Here is a 25,596-nt window from a genome sequence, read left to right on the forward strand (position 1 = left end):
CACAGTTGCCTCTGCAATGAGGGAAGCTGCGGTAGTGGACATGTCACATGGTTCTTTTGGGCCAACTTGTATGACACATAACGTCTCACACATGGTGTGCTTCAGAGAAACCCAGTGCAGCTTTGGGGATGGCCAGGGCATGGAACAGTGATGCCCTAACCAGTGTGGTGGTGACACCTGGAGCTGGGGGAGGCTGTGTGAATGGGGCCCTGAGGAGACAGTGAGCATCTGCTCTGCTCTTGCCAGGCAGTAGGGACCACAGCTGCCAGGGCCCTGCGGGCGACAGTGGAGGTCACTAGCAGGACAACAGAGAATGTGGGGGGGATGGAAAGTACGGAGGGGAGGCAGCGAGGTAAGGTGTGCCTTGCTCGGACTTCGAGCTCCCTGGGCCTGGCAGTGCGGGCCTGTAACCTCAGCATGTTGGGAGGTGAGACAGGAGAACGGCGCCTGTGAGCTCAGCCTGGGCAGCGCAGTGGGATCCTGTCTCGCGATACCAAAACGGGGTTGAGGACATAGCTCAGTGGAAAGCAGGGTTCCAGCCCTAGTACCGTGATTCAGAAACAAGCGGCGAAACCTGCTCTGAGCTCCGAGATGGGAAACCATTGCAGTGGGGCCTTGGAACAGAACAGGACCCGATGCACCCTTCACAAGGACCCTAGCTCCCATTTGGCCGCGGAGCAGGAGGGTGGTGAAAGGAGTGGCTCAGAAGGCAGGTGGGGAGCGAGCGTGTCACATGCGGGAAGCTTCCCTCTAGTGTGGGGCAGCCTGGCACCTGCCTGTAGGAGCGAGCAGCCTCGTGGGCTGGAGCAGTCAAGGAGGCCTCCAGAGCTGCGCTCCATCACCCTGAGGGACCACGGCTGGGAGAGCGTGGGCGGGGGGTGTGAGCGCCTGGCAAGGACAGCCTGGAGCCCCTGCGGAGGGCAAGAGGGAAAGCTGGGAGCAGTGGAGAAACCCACGCCTGTGCCCAGGGCCGAGCAGGGCCAGGGAGCCGGACCCAAGAACTGAGTGTCAAGGGACCTTCGGGCAGGTCCAGCTACCCAGGAGGCAGAGGGTGGAGGAGGATTTGAGGCCAACCTGGGCAAAGCATTGACTCCTGCCTCTAAAACAGGTGCGGGGGCGGGGGGCGCGGGGAGATGGCTCAGTGGAATAAGCACTTCCCTGGCAAGCGCAAGGGCCTGAGTTCAATACCCAGTTCCACAAAAAAAAAAAAAAAGAAAGAAAGAAAGAAAGAAAGCAAATCTTTATTGTCCTACTAATTTGGTTTGAAACTTTCTCATTGCTGTTTGTTTCTCAATAAAATTATGGAAAAAAAATAAAACAGGTGGTGTAGGGTAGGGTGGCTATGGTGACACATGCCTATAATCCCACCCAGCACCTGGGAGGCTGAGGCAGGAGGATCACAAATTGGAACCTAGCCTGCAAAACTGCAATTTAGCAAAACTGTCTCAAGATACAATTTCAGGGCCAGCGAGCTAGCTCAGTGGACTAAAGCGCCTGCTTAGGCAAGCGCAGGGACCGCAGTTCGATCCCTGGCACCACATGCCTCCCACCCCCCTACCCCCCGTGAGCTGAGCTGAGCAGAGAGCTGTGGTGCACGCAGGGACCTGTAATCCCAGCGCTGGGGAGGCTGAAAGCAGGAAGATCACCACGAATCCGAGCTGTGTAGTGGGACCCTGCAACAACCAAATACATTAAAAAAAAAAAAAGATAAAAATTCAGAAGGGCTGTGGATGTAGCTTGTTGTGAAGCCCTTGTTTTTCATTTTCCTTTTCTGAATAAAATCAAAGAATGTAGGAATTGGAGGTAGCAGGGTAGGCATTTGAGTTGTGTAAAGGCCAGAGTACATGTGCGTGCGCGGATAAGTGACACCTGCCGGAGGAGGCTGCAGGTTCAGGGTTTCCACCCAGGATGGGGGCCTGTTGGGGCGGTGACAGGGTCTGCACAGGTAGGCCTGGGGGGCCTGGCAGGGGCAGCTTTCTAACTTGTTTGTTCTGTCTGTGAGATGGAAGCGAGAGTATCGGTTGTAGTGCGGAGAGGCCATCGGGAAGTGCAGGGGGCTGGTGTGCTGGTCCAAAGGCCCGACGAGAGGGCAGGCCTGGGCGTCAGAGGGGCAGGCAGTGCAGAGGACGTCCAGCCCTGTGGTACCTGCTGCTGTCGTGTGGGCCTGAAGCCCGAGCGGGGAGAAGGGGTCTTCGTCCCTTCTGTGTCTCTGGCTGGGGCACAGTACTTGACACCTCCGTGGTGGAGGAGGAGAGGCGCATTTGATGGTGGTTCAGTCCATAGTGGGCTGTAAGGCAGGGAGCCTAGTGGGCAGAATAGAAGCAAGGGACAGAGGGGGGCGGACCCTCCAGGCCCAGCCCCCACCCTGCCCCTCTGGTGCCTCCAACCCTCCTACCTCAGCACACACACTGGCTGGGCCCCAGCTGTGGCCTGTGGCTGAGGGAGGCTGGGGGACATTAGATATAAACTACCACAGAGGGGGTGGAGGAGTCCTAGGGGAAAGAGAGCCCACATGGTAGTGCACACCTGTGTTCCTGGCACCCTGGGAGGTTGAGGCAGGATGGCAGGTTTGAGCCCAGCCTGGGCCACATAGTGACTTGTTGGTGCTCTGTCTTGGGTGGGGAGGGACTGGGATTTGGCTCAGTGGTAGAACGCTTGCCTGTCAAGCTGGAAGCTGTGAGTTCAGTCCTTCACACCAAAAATAAAAAATAAGGGGGCCTGGCCCTAGCTCAGTCCTTTAAGTGGCTGCTTCCACAAAGCTGTCAGCCTCAGGTTGCTGGAGTTCGATCCCCACAACACTCTAGCTAGCCAAACCTGCCCTGAAGGCATTCAGAGCAAAAAAAAGAAAAAGTCCTTATGAGCCGGGGAGATGGCTCAGTGGAATAAGCGCTTCCCTGGCAAACGTAAGGGCCTGAGTTCAATGCCATGTTCCGCCAAAAAAGAAAAGAAAAAAAATAAACCTTCCCTAAAAAATAATTCAACTAAAAAACACAGTAAAATCAAGGACGGGGAGAGTGAAACTGTTGATGTGATCTTTATTTTTACTTTATTTTTGTCAGCACTGGTGATTGAACCCAGGGCCTTTGCGCTGAGCTACACCCCAGCCCATGTATTTATTTGTTATATATGAATGAATGGGTGAAAGAAGGGGACCCAGTCTCCCTAAATTGCAGAAGCTGGGCTAGAATTTGGGATCTTCCTGCCTCAGTCTCCCAGAGTGCTAGGATTATGGGCATGTGCCACCATTTCTAGTTTTTTGTGATCACTTAACCAATAGCATGGCTGAAGTTCTGTGAGTACAGGTGACAGTGTCTGCTTTGGGGCCTAGTTGGACCCATAAGCTTTGGCTCCCCAGAGATTGTGGTGGACCTTGGGCTGCACTCTTCTGAGTGGTTTTCGAGCTGTTGTTTCAGAGTCAAGTCTCCACCGCTGTGGATCCTGACCAGGAAGTGGCGTCACAAGGCATGTTACCTTCGTGGGCGACTGGGGCAGGATCACTTGAGCTAGGAACTGGAGACCAGGCTGAGCAGCATCACAAGAGCCCATCTCACAGTAAAAGAGGAGTCTTCCAGGAGTACTCATGAAAAGCCGGGCAGTGACATGCCTGGGATCTCAGCTGCTCCAGAGGCTGTGGCTGCTGGATTGCATGTTCCAGGCCACCCTGGGCTCAGTCCTCACTCCCGGAAGCAGAGTCCTTAGCCCGCACTGCTGCTGGGGCAGCTGCATATAGGGCTGTACCTCGGATTGGAGGCCAGTGAAGCACCATTAGGCTGTAGCCTGGGGCACTCCTGCCCAGTGGGAGACACGGTCAGGCTATGGTGGCCCTTCAGTTCCCCTCAGTCGAAGATAAGTGGGTTTTGTTTAAACATAGGCTGTTTAAATAATGCCTGGTCTGAGTGAAGCGCTTCTTTCTGACTTCATCTAGGAAGCAGGCAGAGGGAAGCACAGCGTGTGCTGGTCACTGAGCAGTCGCAGATGTCCGCAGGCCGCCTCTTTCTTGTCTCGCTCCTTCCTCTGTAATTGTCTTGGAAGGCTGGAAGTGTCGGCTGTGCTCCTTCTGCAGGAGCCGTCACCATGACACGCGCTTGGACGGAGCCTCGGCTGGCTTGCTATGGCAGTACTCGGAGCAGCGGCTCCTGAGAGGGGCCCGCTAGGGCTTGGGGCTGTGCTGCATACTTAGCTCCCAAGTCTTGGGGGCGGAGGTAGGAGGGCCTCATGTCAGAGCCCGGTTGGCCCATTGAGTGACTTGGGAAGATACAAAAGGGCTGGAGTGTAGCTCAGTGGAGAGCTCCTGTGTTCAGTCCCTACTATCATCAAAAGAAAATGGCATGATACACTAAGGGAAAGAGAAATGTTTGTGTATGTTTCTTCCTCAAAACTAAGAGGGTTAGCAGGGGGTGGTGGTGCATGCCTGTAATTCCAGCCTTGGGGAGGCTGAGGCAAGAGAGTCCTTGTGAGTTCCGAGACCAGCCTGGGCTACAAAGTGAGCTCAAGGCCAGCCCTACATACATAGTGAGACCCTGTCTCAAAAAGAAAAATGCTGGGGATGTAGTTTAGGGCCAAGGCTCAGGGTGTAATCCCCAGCACTACCATAAATAAAGCTGTGTCTCTCACAGTGTGGTGTCACACACCTGCCACCCTGGCACTCAGGAGGCTGGAGCAGGAGGATAATGAGTTTGGGGCCATCCTGGGCCACATAGTGAGATTCTGTCCCAAAAAATTATGCTGCAGCCCCCAACAAGAAAACTGGGTCTGGGGCTAGGGATATAACTCAAGACAAGTGCCAAAGCAGGGCACTTGTGGTGGAGCACGCCTGCAGTCCCAGCCCTGGGAGGCTGAGGCAGGAGTATCATGGGAGTTTGGAGATCAGCCTGGGCTACAAAGTGAGCTCAAGGCCAGCCTGAACTGCAGATCGGGACCTTGTCTCAAAAAAGACAAAGAGAATGAGGCGGGGGGGTGGGGGTGTGAGGCCCTAGTTCACTTCAAGCCCCACTAGGTCGTCTGCATTCTCCCTGACACGGAGGATCCTGGAGGCACGGCCCACAGATCCCTGGCCTGACTCTGCGAGGCCCTGGGTCCATAGCTCTTTGCAGAGTAGACCATGCTCAGAACAGTCCTGCCCAGGGCAGGCTGTAGGAGACAGATAGGTGGCCCTTGTCCTGCTGTCACCTCCTCCATCCAGCTGCTCAGCACAGCCAGCCCTATGCCTGGCACCCCAAGCTGTCCTCAGGGTAGAGGTGTGTACATTTCAGGGACTTGAGAAAGCCACGATGGGCAGATTTAGGGTGAAAGGCCAGAGACCTACCAGGAGGTCTTCAAGAGGTTGCTCCCTGATTCTTCTGCCCAGGTACCCGTGTGCACTTAGAGGAAAGCTGGCCAGGGGGAGGGAGTGGTGACACCCTGGTCTGCTGTAGGGAGCATTTATCTCATCTGCTGTGCTTGACTCTGCCTGCATGTTGGCACGCACACGTCACGCCGTTACTATGTTACGTGCTACAGAAGTTCTGACAGGTAGCAGGAGGCAGTCTGGAGACAGAGCTTAGAAGTACCCTTTTTCTTAGAGAGGTCTTGCTGTGCCTTTCCGGCTGACCCTGAGTTCCTTGCGGTCCTCCTGTCTCAACCTCAGGTGCTGGCGTTGCCCCAGTGCGCCCCACACTCTGTTGAGAACACTTTTATGCCTAGAACAGTGTTGTCTGCTAAGCTGAGGAGCCCTTGCAGGTGCTGTGTAGGTGACAGCTACTTATCGAGTGTGCTCTGTACAAAGTGGCAGGCTTCCAAGTCACTGGGCTGCGGATGTGGGTGGGGAGCCGAAGCGCATGATGGCTGTCAGTGTTGGGGAGGGCAGAGGCCACACCTGTGTGCCCAGTCTGTTTTTATCAGGTCTGTGACCTTAGTCACATAGCCTGAGTTCCAGCAGGCATAGCACCACATACCTTGGGTGGGTGTGGTGGCACACACCTGTCACCCTGGCATACACCTGGGAGACAGGAAAGGAAAATTGCAGGTAGTCTGAGGCCACTCTGGGCTACTTAGCAGACCCTGTCTTAAAAAAACCAAAAGAAAAAAGCCCTTATGCTTTGTGGGGCTAGCTGTAAGAGCTTTGAAAGACGTAACCCACAGTGGGATGCCTGGGTTACGGTCTGTCCACGGCAAATGGGCGCTGCTGCCAAGGAGAATGAAGACTTGAGCAGGGGAGCGGCAGGTCCTAAGGCGCGGTGGGCATTGCCTAGAAGGGGGTTCTTGTCTGTGAAGGGTGAGTTGGGTTTTTGAAAAGATTCAGAAAGCAGAGACAAGAGATAGAAGCGTTTCTGTTGGTGGTGCGGCAGCCCTAGAAGTAAGATGTGGTTTTCAGGCAGTGCTATTCCTAGTGCCAAGTGACAGACTGGCTTCAGCGAGGCTGTCACCCCATGTATAATACATCCCCAGCAAATATACTGTACTATTTTGAAAATCGCTCATTTCAGTCTTCTGTTGCTGGCCAGCCTAAGTGACAATATCTGCTGTGGGGGAGCCAGCGGGTCGGTCGGAAGGGAGCGGGTAGCTTTAGGGACACCCTGAAAGTGGGCTTGAATGACTGTGAGGGTAGGTCTGGGGGCGGGGGAGTGGAGGCAGGAGCCAGGCCTGTGGGGCGCTCATGAATTAGTCCAGGGAGGAGTTCCAGGCAGGTTTGAATCTGGGCCTAGGGTGTGCCCACTGACAGACGGTGTGGACACCACTGCAGCGGCTGAGCCAGCCCAGAGAGAGAGGAGGGGACAGGGGAATGAAGCCTGGGGCAGAGGAAGGGCGCCCCTGGGAAGACCCCAGCAGCGTGTAAGGGACCAGGAAGGGAGAGTGTGGAGGCGGGGGTGGAGTGGAGCTTAGGGCACTGCGGAGCCTGCGAACGAGAAGGTCTGAATCAGAATTGTGCAGGGAGGGAAGGCAGCAAGAATAGATGGGACCAGGGTGGTGCCTGCCTCTACGGCCCCACTTTGGGCTGCTGAGGCAGGAGGATGGAAGAGGCAGCCTGAGCAATTTAGGGGGCCTGCCAGTTAGCTCAGTTGTTAGGCGCCTGCTCATGCAGATGCAGTCAGGCGCAGGGTACCAAGGTTTGAACCCCACCTCCACCTGCCTTACCAGATCTGCCCTTAAGGCAGCTGAGCCAGCCCCCCCCCCAAAAAAAAAGAAAAAACACCTCAACTTAAAAATACAATAAAAATAAAATATTTGCTTGTCTAGCGCATTCAGGGCCCAAGAGTTGAGTCTTACCACCACCACCCCCTTATTTGCAGGGGTGTGTGTGAGAGTTATTGAGGATCAAACCTAAAACCTCTGCACTGAGCGGCCTCCCTGCCCTCCCCGACCCCTATTACAATACCTTGAGGCACTGTCTCACCATGATGTCCAGGAGAGGCTGAAGACTGCAGCCTCCTGCTTCAGCCTCCCGGAGCCTAGGATCAGGGCGTGTGCGCCTCCACTCCCAGCTAAGGGTAGGGTTCTTGCCAAGTTGAACAGAATAGGTTGCACATTTATCCTCAGGTGGCTATCTGGAAACCTGTACCCAATGAAGGTGACTGAGCAGGTGAATTGTGACCAGAGGCCCGCAAGCGCGCTGACCTCAGGGGAGGCACCTGCCGCTCATGGCCTCTCTGCCGAGCCCAAGCCCACAGCGCTTTACTTTCTCTGCAGCCCCACCACCCCCGCCGCCCACGATCCGAAATGGTGCCCGGGATGCGCCGCCCCCACCCCCGCCCTACCGTACACACGGAGCAGAGCCCCCCAGTCGGGGGAAGCCCCCGCCCCCACCCTCCCGCACACCAGCCGGGCCACCGCCGCCTCCGCCGCCACCCCTTCGGAACGGGCACCGAGACTCCATCACCACGGTCCGCTCCTTCTTGGGTGAGTACTGTCCTGGGGAGTGGGGTGGGGGCTGTCATGAGACGTGCCAGTCTGTTGACATTGCAGCCCTTAGGGGGCGTTTAGACTTCCTGGCCTGGGATGGGCTGGAGCCATGGCAAGTGTGCTAGCGCTAAGCTCCGCACAGGCTCCGGAGGCTCTGTGTTAATCTTGCACCCGAGACTGCATGCTCCTCAGCATCTTTCAGATCGTTCCCTTTCCTGGGAGCAGAATCCTTTCTGGCTCTTTAAAAACTAAACAAGCTAAAAAAAAGGGGGGGGGCAGGAAGATAGCTCAGTAGGATAAGCACTTACCTAGCAAGCGCAAGGGTCTGAGTGCAATCCCCGGTTCTGCCAAAAAAAAAAAAAAAAACTAAACAAGCTTAGGATGCCAAGGCCCTGCATTAGGTCCCCCAACACTAAAAGGATTAGACATCATCATCATAAACTAAGGCCACTGGTCTGGGGTCTAGCTCCATGGCACAGTGCCTGCTTGGCATGTGGGTGGCTCTGAGTTAGATTCCCTGTACTGAAAAAGCCAAACGCAACTAAAGCCACTACACAGTGGCTCCCTTGCTGTGTTACATGGAGGAACTTGCTTCATTCCTCTTCCCTTGTCTGTAAAACAAGGAATTGACCAGATCAGGAGCCTGTCCCGTCATGAACTTTGGCGTAAATCTTGGGGCCCCAGCAAGAGACTCTGTACCTTCTAGGATGGACCGGAAGTGAAGGCTGCCCAGAGTGTGCAGACCCTGTTGGGCACCTTTGGATGCTTAGGTGGCTGCCCTGCAGTCCTCCTCTTTTTTTTTTTTTTTTTTGCCGTACTGGGGATTGAACTCAGGACCCTGAGCTTGCCAGGCAAGCGCTTATTCTACAGTGCTATCTCTCCGGCCCTCCTTGTTCATTCTGAAGGATTTTTTTTTGGGGGGGGGCAGTACTGCCTCAGGATGCCTTAAGGGCAGGTCTTGTAAGGCTTGAGGATCTGGGGACGGAACCACAGAACCCTGAGCCTGATTGCCTTTGCTTAAGCAGGCACTTAAACAACTGAGCTCATAGGCAGGCCCCTCCTTGTTCATTCTGTGCTGTGGGCTCCATCCATGTCATACAGACCTTAGCCTTGTGAGCAGCCTCACCCATAAGAACTTGTGGCTTCGTGGGCAGGAGCCATAGGGCGGGAGCAGGACCAGAAAAGCTGCTCAGCTGTGCTGCAGAGATCGAGAAGAGCAGCCCAGCTAAAAGGTCAGGTTACACTGTCCTGTCACATCTGTCTCAGGCAGTAGCAAATGCTCCTGTTGGAGATTAAGTTCTCCGGTGTGGTTCCGTTAGTTCCCTTTAAGGGTGATCTCTACGATGACCATGTGCTTGAATCAGAACTGTAGTGCTTTCTTCTTCTGCGCAAACACATGCCCTAGGGGCCGGGGAGCTGGCTCAGTGGAATAAGTGCTTCCCTGGCAAGCGCAAAGGCTTGAGTTCAATCCCCAGTTCCGCAAAGAAAAAAGCAACACATGCCCTCTTCCTGGTACATGCCTGGTTCCTGGTGGACCGCGAAAGCAGCAGCAGCTCCCACCCCGGGACCTTGGGGCCCTCGGCTCAAGGACGGTGCATCAGGCTGTGCCCCGCTCAGCAGGGGGCCAGCATGGAGTCACCAGCGGTGACGAGACCTAACGCTCTGCTCTCTTCACAGATGACTTTGAGTCCAAGTATTCCTTCCATCCTGTAGAAGACTTTCCAGCTCCAGAAGAATATAAGCATTTTCAGAGAATATATCCCAGCAAAACACACCGAGGTGAGGCAGGAATAAAGAAGCATTTCCTGTACTTGCATGTGACATAGAGCTGCACATTTTTTTTAGGTCAATTCTACTCTTCATTTTCATTAAAGAACAACACAAACCTTAGTCCCAAGACTTCACGAAGATGAAGATCAGAGTGTGATGTGTGTGTGTGTGTGTGTGTGTGTGTCCTCAGAGCTGCTGTGACGTGTGTGTGGCTCCTCAGGGTTGCTGACATGAGTGTGGTTTCTTCCAGCTGCCCGCGGAGCCCCCCCTCTGCCGCCCGTTCTCAGGTGAAGCCTGGCTGGTCCTGGTCGGCAGGAAAGGACAGACTTACTCTCCTCAGAGGGCCCCACCCACATCCTGCATGAGCGCTCCGCCTGCCTCCAGCATCCTCCGGCTCGCCTCCATCTCTGCGTCTGTCCTGGACTTGGGACAGCTCTGAGCAGCAGAGGGCTCTCGCCCACCTCCCTCCTACAGCCAGTTCCGCGCAAGAGCAGCGACCAGTTTTCCGGGGGAGGGGAAAGCTGGATGGACTTGGCAGTGGGGAGCAGGGGGTTGTACTGCCGGCTGTCACCGCTTTGGGGCTGCTACTGGCAGGAGGCTCCGCGGCCCGGACTTCTGTGGCAAGGCAGTGTCTGCAGGAAAACGAGGGAGTGCTCTGGAGTAGTGATCTGTTTTAAAGGTCAGGTTTGGAGAAAGGACAGAAGAAGCCTGCTTTATTTCCAGGTGTTTTGTTGTGTTCTCACCTGCCAGTCCCAGGGCCAAGGTCGCTGTGAGCACTAAGTACTAACCATCGACTCAATATTTAAGGAGGAACTGGGATTAGCCTGAGGATGCGGAGATTCGCAGCCCAGACCAGGATGCCCTGCCTCCTGTCCTCGGGCTGCTTGGCTGAAGGTGTGCTCTCTCACCCCAGCCCCTCAACAGAAGAGTTCCTCCTTCTGGGGGACTTGAGTCCTTTCTGTCACAAGCCCCCAAAACCTCTGGTGGGAGCTTGGAAGTGAGGGCCTCCACCTCTGCCCTGGTTTCTTCTGCTGGCCATGCTGCAGTGAGAGGCCCTTTGCATCCTGCTCAGCCCCTGGAGAGCAGGAACAGAAGGGTGAGGACCTGGAGGGCAGCGGAGGATGTTGGGCCCTGCTCCTTGGGAAACTCCCAGCACCATCGGCTGCCTCGTGCAGGCTCCCTTCTGCACCGCCCTCCCCTTCCTGGCCTGCCCGCGGGGTGGGTCAGTGGTGTAGGGTGGGTGCGTGGGGAAGGAGGAGGAGGTGGTAGGCCTTTGGGGTCAGGCAGGGTTTCTCCTTGCAGGAAGCATAGACTTGAAGTGTGTCCAGCCTGGTGGTCTGCCCTAGCAGCCAGCAGCATGCTGTCTTCCAGGCCTAGTCCCAGAGCACAAGGAGAACAAGCAGAGGCCTGGCTGGGGGCTGGGGCAGTGGCTTCACCTCCTCCGCTGCCAGCACGGGCTCCTGGCTCCACACTAGCGGGTCGGTTTGGAGAGGCCGCCTGTGGGAACTGGCATGGGAGCAGGAAGCCTAAGCTGGCCTTGTTCCTTGAGCTGTCAGCAGACGTCTCAGGCTTGCACTGCCCTGGGGGCCTTTCTGTTCAGCTGCACCTCAGGCTGAGGGTCCAGGCTGGCTTTGCCCAGTGCCAGGCGCGGGAGAGCTTGGGTCCTGTGTTCCGAGTGGTGTCCCTTGCCCTCCCCTGGGCCCCACTGACTGGGGCACAGACCAGGATAAGATCTGTCACCAGATGTGTTCTAACCATTCTTTGTTTACCACTGTTGTCTTCTAACCTGTTAGCAGTCACCTCCCCAGTCTCCCTGGCGTCCTGAAGCGAGGAGAGCTGAGAGGGAGGGCGGGAGCTGCCACTGCAGTGAGGCCCGGGCTGGAGGCTGACGGTGGAGAGCTTTGACTGTGAAGTTTCCCATTCATTTTTGAAATGGGAGTCGATGCCTTTTGTACAATGTTCTCAAAGCGTGTCTTCCCCCCCCCCCTTATTCAAAGCATCAAAGTAAGCATCACAAATAAAGCCAAACCCCAGCTTTTCCTTGGGGCTGCTATCTTCCTCCTTGTGACCTGCCGGTCCTCGGGTCCCCAGCATTGTGTTTTGTCACTTAGGTAGGGACTGTATTTTCACTGCTTGGCTCTGGGTCTGATGGAGTGGCTCTCCCTCAGAGCACGCCAGTGACGCAGCGCTATTGAGCTAGCTTTGCCTTACACACTGTTTGGTCCCGCTGTTAATAACAGATTTATTATCGTGTATATTTGCTATTGAAGATGGGCGCATGACCTGCATAGTTGCCGGTCTATTTTGTATGTTCTACAGAGCTTGTACATTCTATAGGTTTCAGAAGGGCACTAACCTTCTCACCTTTCCCAGTGCTCCTGGGTCTGTGGGGGGAATGGCCTCTCTGGAGAAGCTGAGTGGTCCCATGTTGAGGCTGTGCCCTGTCTGCTTCCCTCCCTCCCGCATCCCTCCTGGAAGGAAGCGACACCGCCCAGCTTAGTGTGGAGAAGCTGTGGACGGCCCTCGTGTTGGTTTGGTTCATGATGTTCCCGTCATCAAAAGGAGCTAGGTGCGCCTCTTTCCTTGCTCTGGTCACTGAGCCCAGACCAGCACTCTGACATCCTGAGTGTGGCTGCTCCGTCGCCGGGATCTGCTCCAGCTGCAGGCCCCACGGTCTCCACAGCTGGGCAGCAGAATGCATCTGGAGCTGTCCCAGGCAGCAGCTGTCACACTGTACCCCCTCTCCTAGCTTGGAACCCACATTTACCTCCCGAGAGGTGAGAAAAAAGTTGTAAATAGACTTGCTACAGAGCAACTCAGGGTTGGGGTGTGTGTTTATTTTCCTGATAACTTGAAATAATCTGTAGGCCACATGCTTCTGGGGGTGGCTCGAGGTCCTCTTCTGTGGAGCTCTGGTGGAGCGGGGCCTTGAGCCCATCCTCCACCAGCTGCATCCAGATTCTGCACGTTCCGCTGTCCTCTTGTCTGTCCCTGTTGCCTCGGGCCCCTGGCTGTGCAGCCTCATGGTGGCTTTCTGGGCCACCCCAAGTTAGGGAATGGGAGGCGAGAGGGCCTCTGGGCTCTGCCTTCAAGGTTAATCTCTTAAAATGAAACAAAATCATAACCACCTTCAAAACCACATGCAAAAAAGAAAAGAAAAAAAGAACTGTAACCGAAGGAGGGGTTTGGTTCCATTCAACTCCACGTTCATTGTGCCTTTACTTGTGTTAGACTTCTGTGCTTTCCTCCTCTGCGTCGTGGAAGTAATTAAAATCCTCCTTGATAACTGCCGTTTCCTCCTTTCTAGTCTTCTTTCTGACACTCACTGGGCTGCTCCTCTGTGCCCCTCCTCAGCTGGTGCCCCAGGGGCCTGGCCCTCCTCCTCAAGTCCAGTCCAGCCCTTTCCCACGTGGAGGCCGAAGTCAGCGCGGAAGAGATGGGCGAGGGTGCGGGTGTCCGTCTGACTGCATGTGGATCAATTTCTTTAAAAAAATAATTTATTGTATGATTTATCTTAGAGTTATATTCTCATTACAGCGCTCCTCCCAAGTAGCACTGATTTTTTTTTTCCTCCCCCTAAAATGTAAATCTGGTCTCAGGTTGGATTCTTTGGTACATTTCTTTCTTCTGGATGCCGTGTGGTTTAATTAAACCTTGCTAAAAACAAAAACATGAAGCTGCAGATTGTGTGCTCTTTGGAAAGTCACCTTGATGGTGGCACAGGGAGGGGACGAGACCTGTGGCTCTCCTTCCGGGTGGCTGCGGCTCCACTCCCTGCCCCCAGCGGCGCGCCTGTCCTGATCTAGCCAGCAGCCCTGGTGGCTCCTGGACGTTACTGCCCGAGTGCTGCGGACCTCTGGCCTGTGCCCTTTCCTCCTGTTCCTTAGGGATCATGCTACCTGCGCGGCTCAGCTGAGTCTCACGTGAACTCAGGCCTGTGTGTCCTTTGTTTTGGCATAAGTGTTGCTGTTTTTCTTCCCTGCTTTTTTTTTTTTTTTGTGGAACCAGGGATTGAACTCAGGTCCTTGCACTTGCCAGTCAAGCGCTTATTCTACTGAGCCATCTCCCTGGCCCTTCTTCCCTGCTTTTTTTTTTTTTTTTTTTTTAATATTTATTTATTTATTTATTTATTTTGTATGTGTGTGGCCTGCTCAGCCCACCAGGGGGCGGGGCTGGCTGGCATGTGGTGCTGGGGATTGAACCGTGGTCCCTGTGCTTTGCTAAGCTTGTTCTAAGTAGGTGCTTTAGACCACTGAGCCATCTCACCAGCCCCTTCCCTGCTTTTTAAAAATTGTTTTTTTATTTTACTTATTCGATACAGGGTCTCAATAGGCAGTTCAGACTCGTAGTGAACTTCCTGTCTGAGCCTCCCCAGCGCTGGGATTACAGGCGTGTGCCACCACACGGTTTCAGGGCCGGCGGGCTTGCCCCAGGTTCTGGGCCACAAGGCATGCGGTACCAGGGGTTGACCTCGGGTTGCTTGCACTTACCAGGCAGGCACTTCCACCTCCGAGCTATCTCCCCAGGCCTCTCTCCTTTTTAAGCTGCAGTCTTAGCTGGTTTTCTTGAACTTGGACATCAGGTGCAGAAATTTCAAGCAGGCTTTCTTTGCTTCCTGTGGTCAGCTGACACTGCCACGAAGATGTCACGAGCTTAACTTCCACTTTCATCGCTAGCAAAGGGCTTCAAATGCTGTCCTGTACTGATTCATCTTAGGTGTGCATTTAATCACACACACATTTAAAATTAACCTACCAAGGGAGAACCCACTTGATTTTCATCCCGCCTTCCAGGTGATTTGACCCACATTTGTTATTAATATGATTCACAAACTGCCTGTTGATTTAGTTGCTCTGACTCTAGCCTGCGGATGGGGCTGGCCTGGCTGGCTGGCGGGGCAGGTCCCTCTGGCGTGGCCTCATTCCTCCCGCGACACCGCGGTCCTCCTGGCAGTGGACCTCGGACTTATTTCCGGACCCAGGGGAGAGGAGACCTGTGTGGCCCCAGGAACCCAGAGCGTGGCTGTGGTAAGGGCCTCCCTGTGAGCTCCTCAGGACTCACACACCCAATTCTTCCTGCGCTTCCAGGCTGGGGGTCCGCAGAGCCCTAGTCCCGATACTGCCCCAGAGGCCGTGGAGCCGGGCCTGGGCCTCCAGAGGATCCGGGCTGCTGGTGGGCACTGCGCGGGTGTCAGGGAGGGAGGACAGCTGCAGAGAAGGGAGGAGCAGTGTGGTGTGATCAAAACCAGGGTGACTGCTGAAATTGTTAAGGTGTAGTCCGGTAAAAAGTACATTGTTGCAAGGGCCTGTGTTCCACCCCCGGTTCTGCAAAAAAGAAAAAAAACCAAAAACCACATTGTGCTGGACCTGCTCAGCATGCCCTCACTTGCTCAGACACACTTGCGGGCAGGGGTTGTGGCCGGTGTCTTACTGGGGTACATTTTGCTCATGCCTCAAGCACCTATGAAGAGCTGCTGTGAGTCGGGTCAGGAGTCTGATTTCCCGTCACTGTAGCTCTTGCAGTCATTAGTTGTGTCACCTTGGGAAGTTCGCTTGCCCCCTCTGTTCGGGCCTCCCCATTTGTAGGAGGCATAAATACCGACTTTATGGGGTGCTGGTGAGGAGCAATAGAAATACAGGCAAAATACTGCACTCAGCCTGGCCTATGCTTCCTACTGCGGTGGCTCTAACCTCCTGTGCGAACTAAGTACAACCAACCGGGGAGCGTGATAGCACCCCTGCCTGTGTCTCAGCTTTATGGTTCTCTTTTATTTGCTCTTGAAGGATTAAAGATAAATATTTGCCATGGCCTAGAACCGGGTTCCGGCATCTCAAGGAACCTGCTTTAGAAACTGGCCTGCAAATTACTGCTCTAATTTATGCTTTTCATTAAAAGCTCAGCTGGCCTCCTCTATAACTGTCTTCCCCGGCCCTGAAACCCTAGTGTTTAGCCATCAAAGATTTAAAATTAAAGAACCATAACTCTTTTCCAGTCCCCACAATGTGTGGATTAATGTCAAGGAAGGTGGGGGGAGGGGGAAAGCAGTATTTTCACACAGAACAAAATAAAGAGGGGTTGGGGCCAGGGAGACGGCTCAGTAGAATAAGCGCTTCCTTGGCAAGCACAAGGACCTGAGTTCAATCTCCGGTTCTGCCCAAAAACAAACAAGTGTTTCTATTTTGTCCTGTTGAGACCGGGTCTCCCTATGTATTTTAGGTTGTCCTTAAACTGTGTAGCTGAGGGTGGTCTTATGCTTGCCGTAACCCTTCTGTCTCGGCCTCCAAAGTGCTAGTATTGCTGCCGTGCACCTCAACTGAAAAGAGCTAGTTCTTATTTATCACTTCTGGAGCACAGGAGATACTTTGGTGAAACATAAGATCAATGAAATTTTGCACAGTGAAAGACTGAATCCAGGAAGCCAAGGAGCACTGTTATATCCCCAACACTTTTTTTCTAATATATTTAGGACAAGGGTCTACAGGGTCTCACTACGTAGATCAGACTTGCAGTGATTCTCCTGTTCACAGCCTCCCAAGTGCTGGGATCGCAGGCTTGCGACCCCACATCCAGTCTCAGTGCGCCGCCAGGGCGGGGCCGGCACGGCAGGACGAGGATCGAGCCGCAGTCCCCTGCTTCTGCATGAGCAGGCGCTTTAATCCACTGAGCTATCTGGCCGGCCCTTTCGCTGATTTTTGAGACAGGTTCACTAAATTGCCCAGGCTGGCTTGGAACTTGGAATCCTCCTGCTCCAGCCTCCCAAGCACCTGGGGTTACAGGTGTGTGCAACCACGCAGGCTCTAGACTTTACCTACGTACAGAACTTCATCTCGGTGTCAGAAGCGCGGGGTCCTACTGGCGGCCACCACGCCAGGGTTCCGTGACCTCCAACCCCGCACACTTCCCTCAAACTCTCGACCAACAGCAAGGGGCGCAGCATCCCGCCCGGCCTGCAGAGCATCCCTGTATGCTAGGTATTACATAGTAGCTCCTTGAAAATGCAGCCCATCAGGATAATGAAACTGGGTACGTGCGGTTGAGAAGGAACAAGGACATCGTGACACAGGAGCAGGGAACGCTGAAGACTCGCTCGGAGCATGGACTACTCCTCCCGTCGGGCTTTGCGGTGGGGCGGGGCCTAACTTCTCAGCCGTCTTCCCGCGCCATCCGAGAAAGCCCCGGATGTAGACTCCTCCCCCTTTGTCGGGTGGGCGTGGCCTCAGGCCGCTCTGAGACTCGTGGCCGTCTTATTGGCTGTAGGTCTTCCAACGGGATTGGACGCGAAAGCCGGGACGGAGCCCGAGGCGGGCGGCAAGAGTGTGGCGACCAATCAGAATCCTGGCTGGGTTTTGGCGCGAGGTGAGAACTCCGCGGTGGTGCAGATTTGGCGCGAGCAGAGCTTAGTGCTTCCACTGTGGTGTCCGTGGGAGCGCGTGGTGGACAGCACTGAGGCCGCGCGCCACACGCAAGGCAGCCTGCACGAGCCGACGCCGCCTGAGCAGCGAGGAGCAGCTGAAAGAGGCGACTCCGGTGCCGGGAGCGAGCGGAAGGAAGCCGAGGTCTGGCCGGGTCGGGCCGGGTCGGGAGGGACTGCAGAGGTGGCGGTAGCGAGCTACCCAGGTGGTCAACATATCCGCGGGATGAGCGTGCAGGACGGTGTCGTCCCTGCACTCGGGAGGCTGAGGCAGGAGGAGCACAAATGCCAGCCCAGCCTGGGAGACTTAGGGAGACCCTGTCGCCAAATAATTTTTAAAAGGGCTGGGGGTGTAGCTCCTTGCAAAAGCCCAGGACTCAATTCCCAGGATAGACACACACACACAAAGTTACTTAAGATGAACTTAGTGCACACAAAAGCTCAAGTGGTTAAAAACTTGGGGTCCTGGGCAGAAAGCCGAGGGTTGTAATCCAGCTTCGCCTCACATTTCAAAGGTAGGAATGAAAAATAAACATGCCTGCCTCTAAGGCCATGTAAAACCTCCGCGGGTAAGTATGTGAGGTGCTTCAAACAGCTAGGCAGACGGTGGGTGCCAACTCTTATCGCTTAGATTTGGGTGACAGGACTGAATGCCCAAATACCGCAGCATAGCTTGCTGCGGAGTGTGCTGATCGCTGATCGTGTCAGTCAGTCCCCCATTCCTTCTTTGCCCTTCATTTCCATATCTTTGCAGGTTTCCAAGTTCCGTGTAAACAGCCGTGTCCCGGTCATCATGCCCCAAACCCGATCCCAGGCGCAGACTACGATCAGCTTTCCAAAAAAGAAGTTATCTCAGACGTCAGGCAAAACCCAGAACTCTAGGAACGCTAAGCTGGTGCCAACAAATGGCCAAGCTACCCCATCTGCTGCAAAAATTCTGCCGCTCAGCCCCAGAAAACGCCTGGGTAAGGCTTCCCTTGTAGAAGTACCAAGTTTTTCACCTTTCTTTTTTTCAGTGAGATGTCAGTCCTTTGCCAGACTCATGTTCAGTTAAGACTGCTATACTCATTTTCTTTCTTTTCAGAACAGTTGCTGAATGCTTTCTGGACTATTGACTAGGCCTGGTGTTCAGCTGTGACATAGTATTGCATGTTACTTTTATCAGTTTTTTTTTTTTGTTGTTGTTGTTGTTGTTTTTGCGGAACCGGGGATTGAACTCGGGCCCTTGCACTTGCCAGGAAAGCGCTTATTCCACTGAGCTATCTCCCCAGCCCCACTTTTATCAGTTTTAGATCACCTATGTGCTATGAGATTTCCCTCCATATGTGTGAAATTAACGAGTAACCTTCTGACTATTCTCAATCCTTTTCTTCTTTTATTTTTTATTTTTTTTGCGGAACCGGGGATTGAACTCAGGTCCTTGCGCTTGCCAGACAAGCACTTATTCTACTGAACTATTTCCCCGGCCCCTTCTTTTCTTCTTTTAGAGTAGTGGTTGTTTCTCTTTTTCACACTTTCAGTGCTGGGGACTGAGCCCCAGACCTGGAACTTGCCAGGCAAGCGGTCTCCTACTGAGCTACCCCTGGCTCAGGGGCATGTGTTCTGCACTATCTTTTTTTACTAATGCATGTTGGTTGTGGAGATGGGTGGGTTTCCTTTTGGCAGACTGATAAGTGCATGTAACACACTGGGGCCACCCCACCCTTGCCCTGTCCTCCTTTTTGTTTTTATGTTTTAGGCAAACTATTCTTTGTTTTGTTTTGTTTGTTTTGGTCTTTTATTCTTTATTTTAGGGAAGGGTCTACAGGGTGTTCAGGGCCTCACTACTAGATCTGACTCGGAGTGATCCGCCTGTTTACAGCTTCCCAAGTGCTGAGATAACAGGCATGCGCCACCACACCCAGTCTCAATTGCTGCCTCAGCGCACCTGGGCCCCTGCACTGAGCTATTTGGCTAGCCCTACAAACTCTTTTTTTTTTTTTGTCTTTTTGAGACAGGGCCTCACTTGTGTGTTTCAGGCTGTCCTTAAGCTCAGTGTGGTCCGGACTGGCCTCAAACTCTGTGATCCTCCTGTCTCAGCCTCCTGAGGGCTTGGTTGAGAGTTGCACACCAGCAGGGCTAATGTGAGCTTCTGTTTTCAAGGGAGAGTGTCTGGGCTTTGCGAGTCTAGAGATGTTCTTGTTATTACACTGAGGGTTGCTGCTGGCATCAGCCAGCGGGGCTGGTAAGCATCCCACAGCGCACGTGACAGGCTGTCCCCCAACTAAGAGTGATGTAGGTGAGGCCTTAGCTTTGCAGAAGTTGGGGAATCCTGGTTGTGAAGTCTCCCATAAACCCATCCTAGCAAAACTCAGAGGCGCCATCTGGTGGCCGTACGTGCATGGAGGCGAAGATGCAGGGATCTTCGATCCTGAGTGAGCCCATTTCGCCTTTGCCTTCCAGGCGAGGACAACCTTTGCAACACCCCCCACCTCGCTCCGTGTTCCCCACCCAAGCAAGGCAGGAAGGAGAATGGGCCTCCTCGCTCTCGTACCCCGAAAGGACGCAGATTGATATTCGATGATCAGCTGACTGTTAAGTCACCCAGCAAAAACCAGCAAACCAACAAGACAGCCTCCTCCCCCGGGAAGGGCGCAGCGAGCCCAGCCAGATGTGAGCAGAAGTGTCCGCAGGAGAAGGAGCCCCTGCGTCTGCGGTTGTTCAAGCAGGAAGGTGCGGAGCCGTGAGCGCTGCCCAGGACGCGGGGCCTCGGAGGGGGTCTCCATGCCGCCCTGCGCGGGCCTGATCGTTCTTCTCCTTCTACCGCAGGAACTTGCTACCAGCAAGCCAAGCTCGTCCTCAACACAGCGGTCCCGGAACGGCTGCCTGCCAGGGAGGCGGAGATGGAAGTCATCCGGAGCTTCCTGAGGGGGCACATCCGCGGGAAGAGGGCGGGCAGCCTGTACCTTTCTGGCGCTCCTGGGACCGGGAAAACGGCCTGCTTAAGCCGGGTTCTGCAGGACCTCAAGGTGTGTGGAGGGACGGAGGAGGAGGAGTTGAGCTGGACGGAGGTCCCTCCGCGTCTTCCCCATCACTGCATCTTTCCCAGTGCAAGCAGTCTCCTCTCCGCTGCTGCTGCCCTACGCATTTCAAGTCGCATCAACTTTCTCGCCGAGGCGGCAGTAACTCCCATGTTTGTATGGCTTTCTTTTTTCTAGAAGGACATGAAAGGCTTTAAAACCATCATGCTGAACTGCATGGCCTTGCGGAGCGCCCAGGCTGTCTTCCCGGCTATCGCTCGAGAGATTTGTGAGGAAGAAGCAGCTGGAAAGGACGTGATGAGGAAGTTAGAGACGCAGGTGACGGCAGAGAAGGGCCCCATGCTGTAAGTGCGGCCGAGGCTGTGAGAGCTGCTTGCGGGAGACTCGAGGGAGGAAAGATGGATTTCTTTTTTCTTTTGTATTTTTAGGACAGGGTCTACAAGATCTCGCTGCATAGATTGGACTTATGATCCTCCTGTTTACAGCCCCCCAAGTGCTGGGATTACAGGCACATGCCACCATGCCCAGTCTCAATTGCCATCTCAGTGAGCCCCAAGGGCAGGGCTGGCACAGCAGACCCAGGGATTGAACTCCTGGCCTCTGTATCTGCCTAAGCAGGCACTTTAATCCACTGAGCTATTTGGCTGGCCCTGTATTTCCTGATTTATTATTTTTTTTTAAATACTTTTCTTTTTTTAAAATTTATTTATTTTATTTATTTATTTATGTGTGTGTGTGGCCAGCTCAGCCCACCAGGGGGCGGGGCTGGCTGGCATGTGGCGCTGGGGGATCGAACCGCGGTCCCTGTGCTTTGTTAAGCTTGTTCTAAGTAGGTGCTTTAGACCACTGAACCATCTCACCAGCCCTATTTCCTGATTTAATTTTTAAAAAAAAAAATTTTAATCATTTATTTGCTACAGGGTCTTGCTATGTAGCTCAGACACGTAGCAGTCCTCCTGTGTCAGCTTCCCCAGTGCTGGGATTACAGGTGTGTGCCACCACTCCTGGTTCCAGTGGTGGGCACGGAGCAGGACTGGCATGGCATGTGGTATAGGGATCAGACCTGGGTCCTCGCACATGGATAGCTTGGCAGTCTTAAGTGCCTGCCTGGATTATATAACAAGGTGTTATTACCAAAAAAAAAGGCAATTGCTTAAAAAGCCCTGGGTTGTGCTTGTGGGCGATGAGGGGGGCCCCATCCTTCTCCCAGTGGCAAGAGATGGGACTGGATGGAGTCTTCACCCTGGTCTCTCCACAGGGCCCTGAGGGTGACTACCTTCTAATCGTGTCTCTTCCTTCGCAGTGTATTGGTGCTGGATGAATTGGACCAGCTGGACAGCAAAGGACAGGACGTGCTCTACACACTGTTCGAGTGGCCGCAGCTCAGCAATTCCCGACTGGTGCTGATTGGTTAGTGCCCGGCTGTTGGCATTGCGGATGCTTCTGAAGTTTCTACTTTATTTTATTTATTTATTTTTGAAGTTTCTACTTTAGATCTTCAGTTTGTTTTTTGAGCCAGGGTCTTACTATATAGTTCAAGCTGGCCTTGAACTCACAGCAATCCTCCTGCCTCAGCCTCCCAAGTGCTGGGATCACAGGCATGCACTTTGGGGTTTATTTGTGACCTGTCATTTTCTGTTTTTTTTGTACTGGAAATTGAACTCAGGGGCTCTACTTGCCAGGCAGGCGCTGTGAGCTACATCCCCGGCCCTAACCTGTTGTTTTGTTAAACTAGCTGTCTTCTTGTCAAATTAGAGAAATTACTAGAAAAGGACAATGATTTTAACCTAAGGCAAATCAGTCTTGTTAGGTCTGGGTAAAAATGACCCAGGAGCTAGACGTAGTGTTCTGTGCCTGCAGCTCCGGCTACTTGGGAAGCTGAGTCAGGTGCATCGCAATTTCAAGGGCAGCACAAGCAGCATCGACCCTGGGCTGTGACTGGTAGTGTCCGTGCTTAGCACTGAGGAATCCCAGTGGTACCCTGAACCCCCAAAATTGTGTGTGTGTGTGTGTGTGTGTGTGTGTGTGTGTGTGTGTGTTCAGACAGGGACTCACTCTGTAGCCCAGGCTGCCCTTGAAGTCACACTCATCCTCCTGCCTCCGCCCCCCACGTGCATGCCACACCCAGCAGAACACACACACAGTGTGTTAAATATGCACGTACGCGTGGATATGCGTGGATACTGCTTGGTGGTGCAGCACCCACCTGGTAAGCGCAAGGTAATGAGTTCAGCTCCTGGCGCAAAAATGCTGCATTTCAGAAAAAAAAAATAGACTTGTGGCCTTGGCTCCTGCTTCTTGGTGAACAATTCTTTTTTTTTTTTTTTTGTGACAGGGTCTTGCTATGCAGTTCAGGCTGGCCTGGAACTCGCAATGATCCTCCTACCTCAGCCTCCTGAGTGCTGGGGTGACAGGCAGGCGCCACCACATCTGGCGCTGTGAACAATTCTAATACAAACTCGAGTGTTTTACAGTGACCACACAAAATACTAGGAATGGGGTGGAGGAAGGGACTGGCACCTGCAGCTCTAGCTGGAGTTCTGAGTTCTCTTGCCAGTTTAGCTGTTCTAGGATGATTCCCCTGATGGGTATTTGTCCTTCTCAGGGATTGCCAATACCCTGGATCTCACAGACAGAGTTCTGCCCAGGCTCCAGGCCAGAAAGAACTGTAAGCCTCAGCTGCTGAACTTCCCGCCTTACACCAAAGATCAGATAGCTGCTATCCTACACGATCGGCTTGGTCAGGTGAGGCCCCGCCAGCACTCCCTGGAGCACTCCCGCTGAGGACGCCAGCAAAGTTCTGGAATGTTCTGTTCTGGTTGCTCTGCTGTGGACACAGGCCTTGCCTGTGGACCACAGTGAGGACACTTACATCACTTTCACATGTAGCCCCATTGATTGGATGCCCCGGTGTGGAGCAGGAGGCTGAGGCAGGAGGGTCACTGTGAATTTGAGGCCAGCCTGGGCTATGTAGTGAGACTTTCAAAAAAGAAAACAACAGGGGCCAGGGAGATGGCTCAGTGGAATAAGTGCTTCCCTGGCAAACACAAGCAAGGGTCGCTATATGAATAGGGATATAACTCAGAGGTAGAGTGGTGGCCTACCGTCCCAAGGACTGGGTTCCATCTTCCCTACAGGGGAAAAATTACTTTTCAAACTTCCACACTGAGTGGTAGCATTCCTTAAAGAACTCTTATATTTCACAAACACACAACAAATAGATACCATGCTGGCCTCGGACTTGGGAGTCCCCTGCCTCAGCCTCCCAAGTAGCCGGGATTTGTGCTACTGCACCTGACAAAAGTTTTCTTTTAGTGGCTTGCATTCCAGCTGGTATTGTTTTCAACCCCCACCCCACCCCCAGTTTCGACCTCGCTCACCAAACTCTTAACAACCATGAGCACTCCACGATCTCCTCCTCCTCGTGGGTTTATGTTGTGGTCCCCGCTTGGACCCCTGCTGAGCGGGCAGCGGGCCCCAGGCCCAGTGGTTCTGGGCAGGAGCACCTCCTCAGGCCCTGGGCTTGTGCTCACCGGGAGAATGTCTTGCAAAGAGGGTCCTGCAGCCCCGACCTCACCTGAGCGTCCCCTCCGCAGGTGGCCGCCGACCGCGTCCTGGACGCCGCCGCCATTCAGTTCTGTGCCCGCAAGGTCTCGGCTGTTTCCGGGGACGTCCGGAAAGCGCTCGATGTTTGCAGGTGAGTTACAGCGGCGGCACCGTGGGCTGCTTTTATGAGGCCAAGAGGAGAAAAGGAAAGACGCTGTAATTGTCTCGGTAACTCGTGGAGGGGCGCGGAAAGCAGGGCTTGCTGCTCGGCGGGGAGCCCTGGTCTCCCCGGGTTAATGTCTGAGACATTATCAGTCCATTGCCTACAGGGGGAGAAACAAATGAGATGTCGCTGGCGCTCCCGTGGTGATTATAGATTGGTTAATTACATTTGTATTAAAAAAGGCTCGGTTTACTTTTCCATTAGCTGATCTCAAGCAGGTTTATTTATGGACCTGAACCGCCTCTGCCTGCCGGGAGACTCTTCTCTCCCTTCCCTTCCGTGGACGCCCCCTCGTCCTCCAGGTGGTGGTCCCCCGGCTCCCCCAGACCTCCTTCTCCCTTCCCTCCCCGTCCTGCGCTGGGGAGGCCTCCACACCACCACCGACTGATGCGGTTTCTTCCTCCGGTAGGGACCCGGGGCCCATTAAGATGGCCCTGGCAGCGCTGCCCGCTGCTCCGTCCTGTCCCGCCACCGGGCGGCAGCTCCGAGCCTGGCTGGCGTCCTGGGCGCCCAGCACTAATTGCTATCGCACGGGGCTGGCTTGCAAAGTTTGCCCCAGCCAGCAGGGTGCCCAGAGTCCCAGTGACAGCCGCGGGCGGCCTGCAGAGCGCTTCCCTGGCTGCCACCCCGGGTGCTGCCAAAAACCCACGACTTCCAGTGTCGCCGGTCCCCACCCGGCGTTACTGGTTCGTGTTTAGTGACCTACTTGGCATCCATAAGAGGACACCATGGAGTGTGGAAGCGTCTCACCCCCGGCCCGTGAATTATTGGGAGACGATTAAGACCACTTTCGTGAGACATAACCCAGTTCTGTTTGGAGGCTTTACATTTTTAAAGCATGCTGTTTTTAAGTTAATGGGCCAGCTTTTGCGCTTGGTGGTCTGGTGCGGGCTTGGCTTGGCTCAGACTAAATTAATTTTAAAACTTTTTTTTTTTTAATAGGAGAGCAATTGAAATTGTAGAATCAGATGTCAAGAGCCAGACTGTCCTCAAACCACTCTCTGAATGTAAGTATTTATCTCCTTCCTGTCCTTTTCTCTTTGTTTGTTTGTTTGTTTGTTTGTTTGTGACAAGGTCTCATTATGTAGCCCAGTCTGTCCTTGAACTTGGTGATCCTCCTGCTTCAGCCTCCTGAGTGCTGAAATGCAAGCACGTGCCACCACATCCTCCCGGTCTTCCTTTATGATTGGAGGCTTCTCTGAAGGAGGAAGTGGAAAGATGAAAGGAGGCCAGGTGTGGTGGTGCGCGCCTGTGATCCAGCCCTCAGGAGGCTGTGGCGGGAGGATCCTTGCGAGCTGGTGACCAGCCAGGGCTACAAAGGGAGCCCAAGGCCTGCCTGAACTACTGCATAGTGAGGTCCTGTTTGAAAAAGACAAAAGGAGGAGAAGAAAGGAAAAATGAATGTAGTCAAATCATGCACAAATCCTTTTTATTATTATTATTTGTGTGTTTGTATTTGATACAGGGTCTCACTCCACAGTTCAGACTCGTAGTGGTCCTCCTGTTTTCAGCTTCCCCAACACTGGGATTCCAGGTGTGCACCACCACACCCAGTCTCCGTGGCAGTCAGCACATGCGGGACTGGGGATCACACTCTCCCTGTGCGTGCCAGGAAGGCACCTAGACCCCTGAACTATCTCCCCAGACCCTCAAATCTTTGACTCTTTCCTATCTGTACCATAATCCATGCAGTATTAGAAATAGTCTTCCTTAGGGGCCAGAGAGGTAACTCAGCGGACTAAAGCACC

The 25,596-nt window shown here is 53.9% G+C and overlaps 2 protein-coding genes across 6 annotated transcripts in view; both read left to right on the top strand.

Moving 5' to 3' along the window:
* The window catches only part of Wipf2 (WAS/WASL interacting protein family member 2), a 34,318-nt gene extending 23,461 nt beyond the window's left edge, over positions 1-10,857 (top strand). For 4 of the 5 annotated variants that reach the window (XM_023718167.1, XM_023718165.1, XM_023718164.1 and 1 more), the window contains 3 exons: positions 7,666-7,875; positions 9,556-9,657; positions 9,899-10,857. In XM_023718167.1, coding sequence (XP_023573935.1) covers positions 7,666-7,875; positions 9,556-9,657; positions 9,899-9,939 — 353 coding nt within the window. In that variant the 3' untranslated portion in view covers positions 9,940-10,857. The remainder of the gene's footprint in view (positions 1-7,665; positions 7,876-9,555; positions 9,658-9,898) is intronic. The other variant, XM_004633723.2, reaches the window with a different exon arrangement.
* Positions 10,858-17,051: 6,194 nt separating this feature from the next.
* Positions 17,052-25,596, top strand: part of Cdc6 (cell division cycle 6) — a 14,022-nt gene continuing 5,477 nt past the window's right edge. The window contains exons 1-9 of the mRNA XM_004633724.2: positions 17,052-17,204; positions 17,814-18,024; positions 19,502-19,771; positions 19,868-20,067; positions 20,257-20,423; positions 21,383-21,489; positions 22,685-22,824; positions 23,676-23,776; positions 24,791-24,855. Coding sequence (XP_004633781.1) covers positions 17,853-18,024; positions 19,502-19,771; positions 19,868-20,067; positions 20,257-20,423; positions 21,383-21,489; positions 22,685-22,824; positions 23,676-23,776; positions 24,791-24,855 — 1,222 coding nt within the window. The 5' untranslated portion in view covers positions 17,052-17,204; positions 17,814-17,852. The remainder of the gene's footprint in view (positions 17,205-17,813; positions 18,025-19,501; positions 19,772-19,867; positions 20,068-20,256; positions 20,424-21,382; positions 21,490-22,684; positions 22,825-23,675; positions 23,777-24,790; positions 24,856-25,596) is intronic.

Source organism: Octodon degus, unplaced genomic scaffold (genome assembly GCF_000260255.1).
Source record: "Octodon degus isolate 3935 unplaced genomic scaffold, OctDeg1.0 scaffold00056, whole genome shotgun sequence".
NCBI lineage: Eukaryota > Metazoa > Chordata > Mammalia > Rodentia > Octodontidae > Octodon > Octodon degus.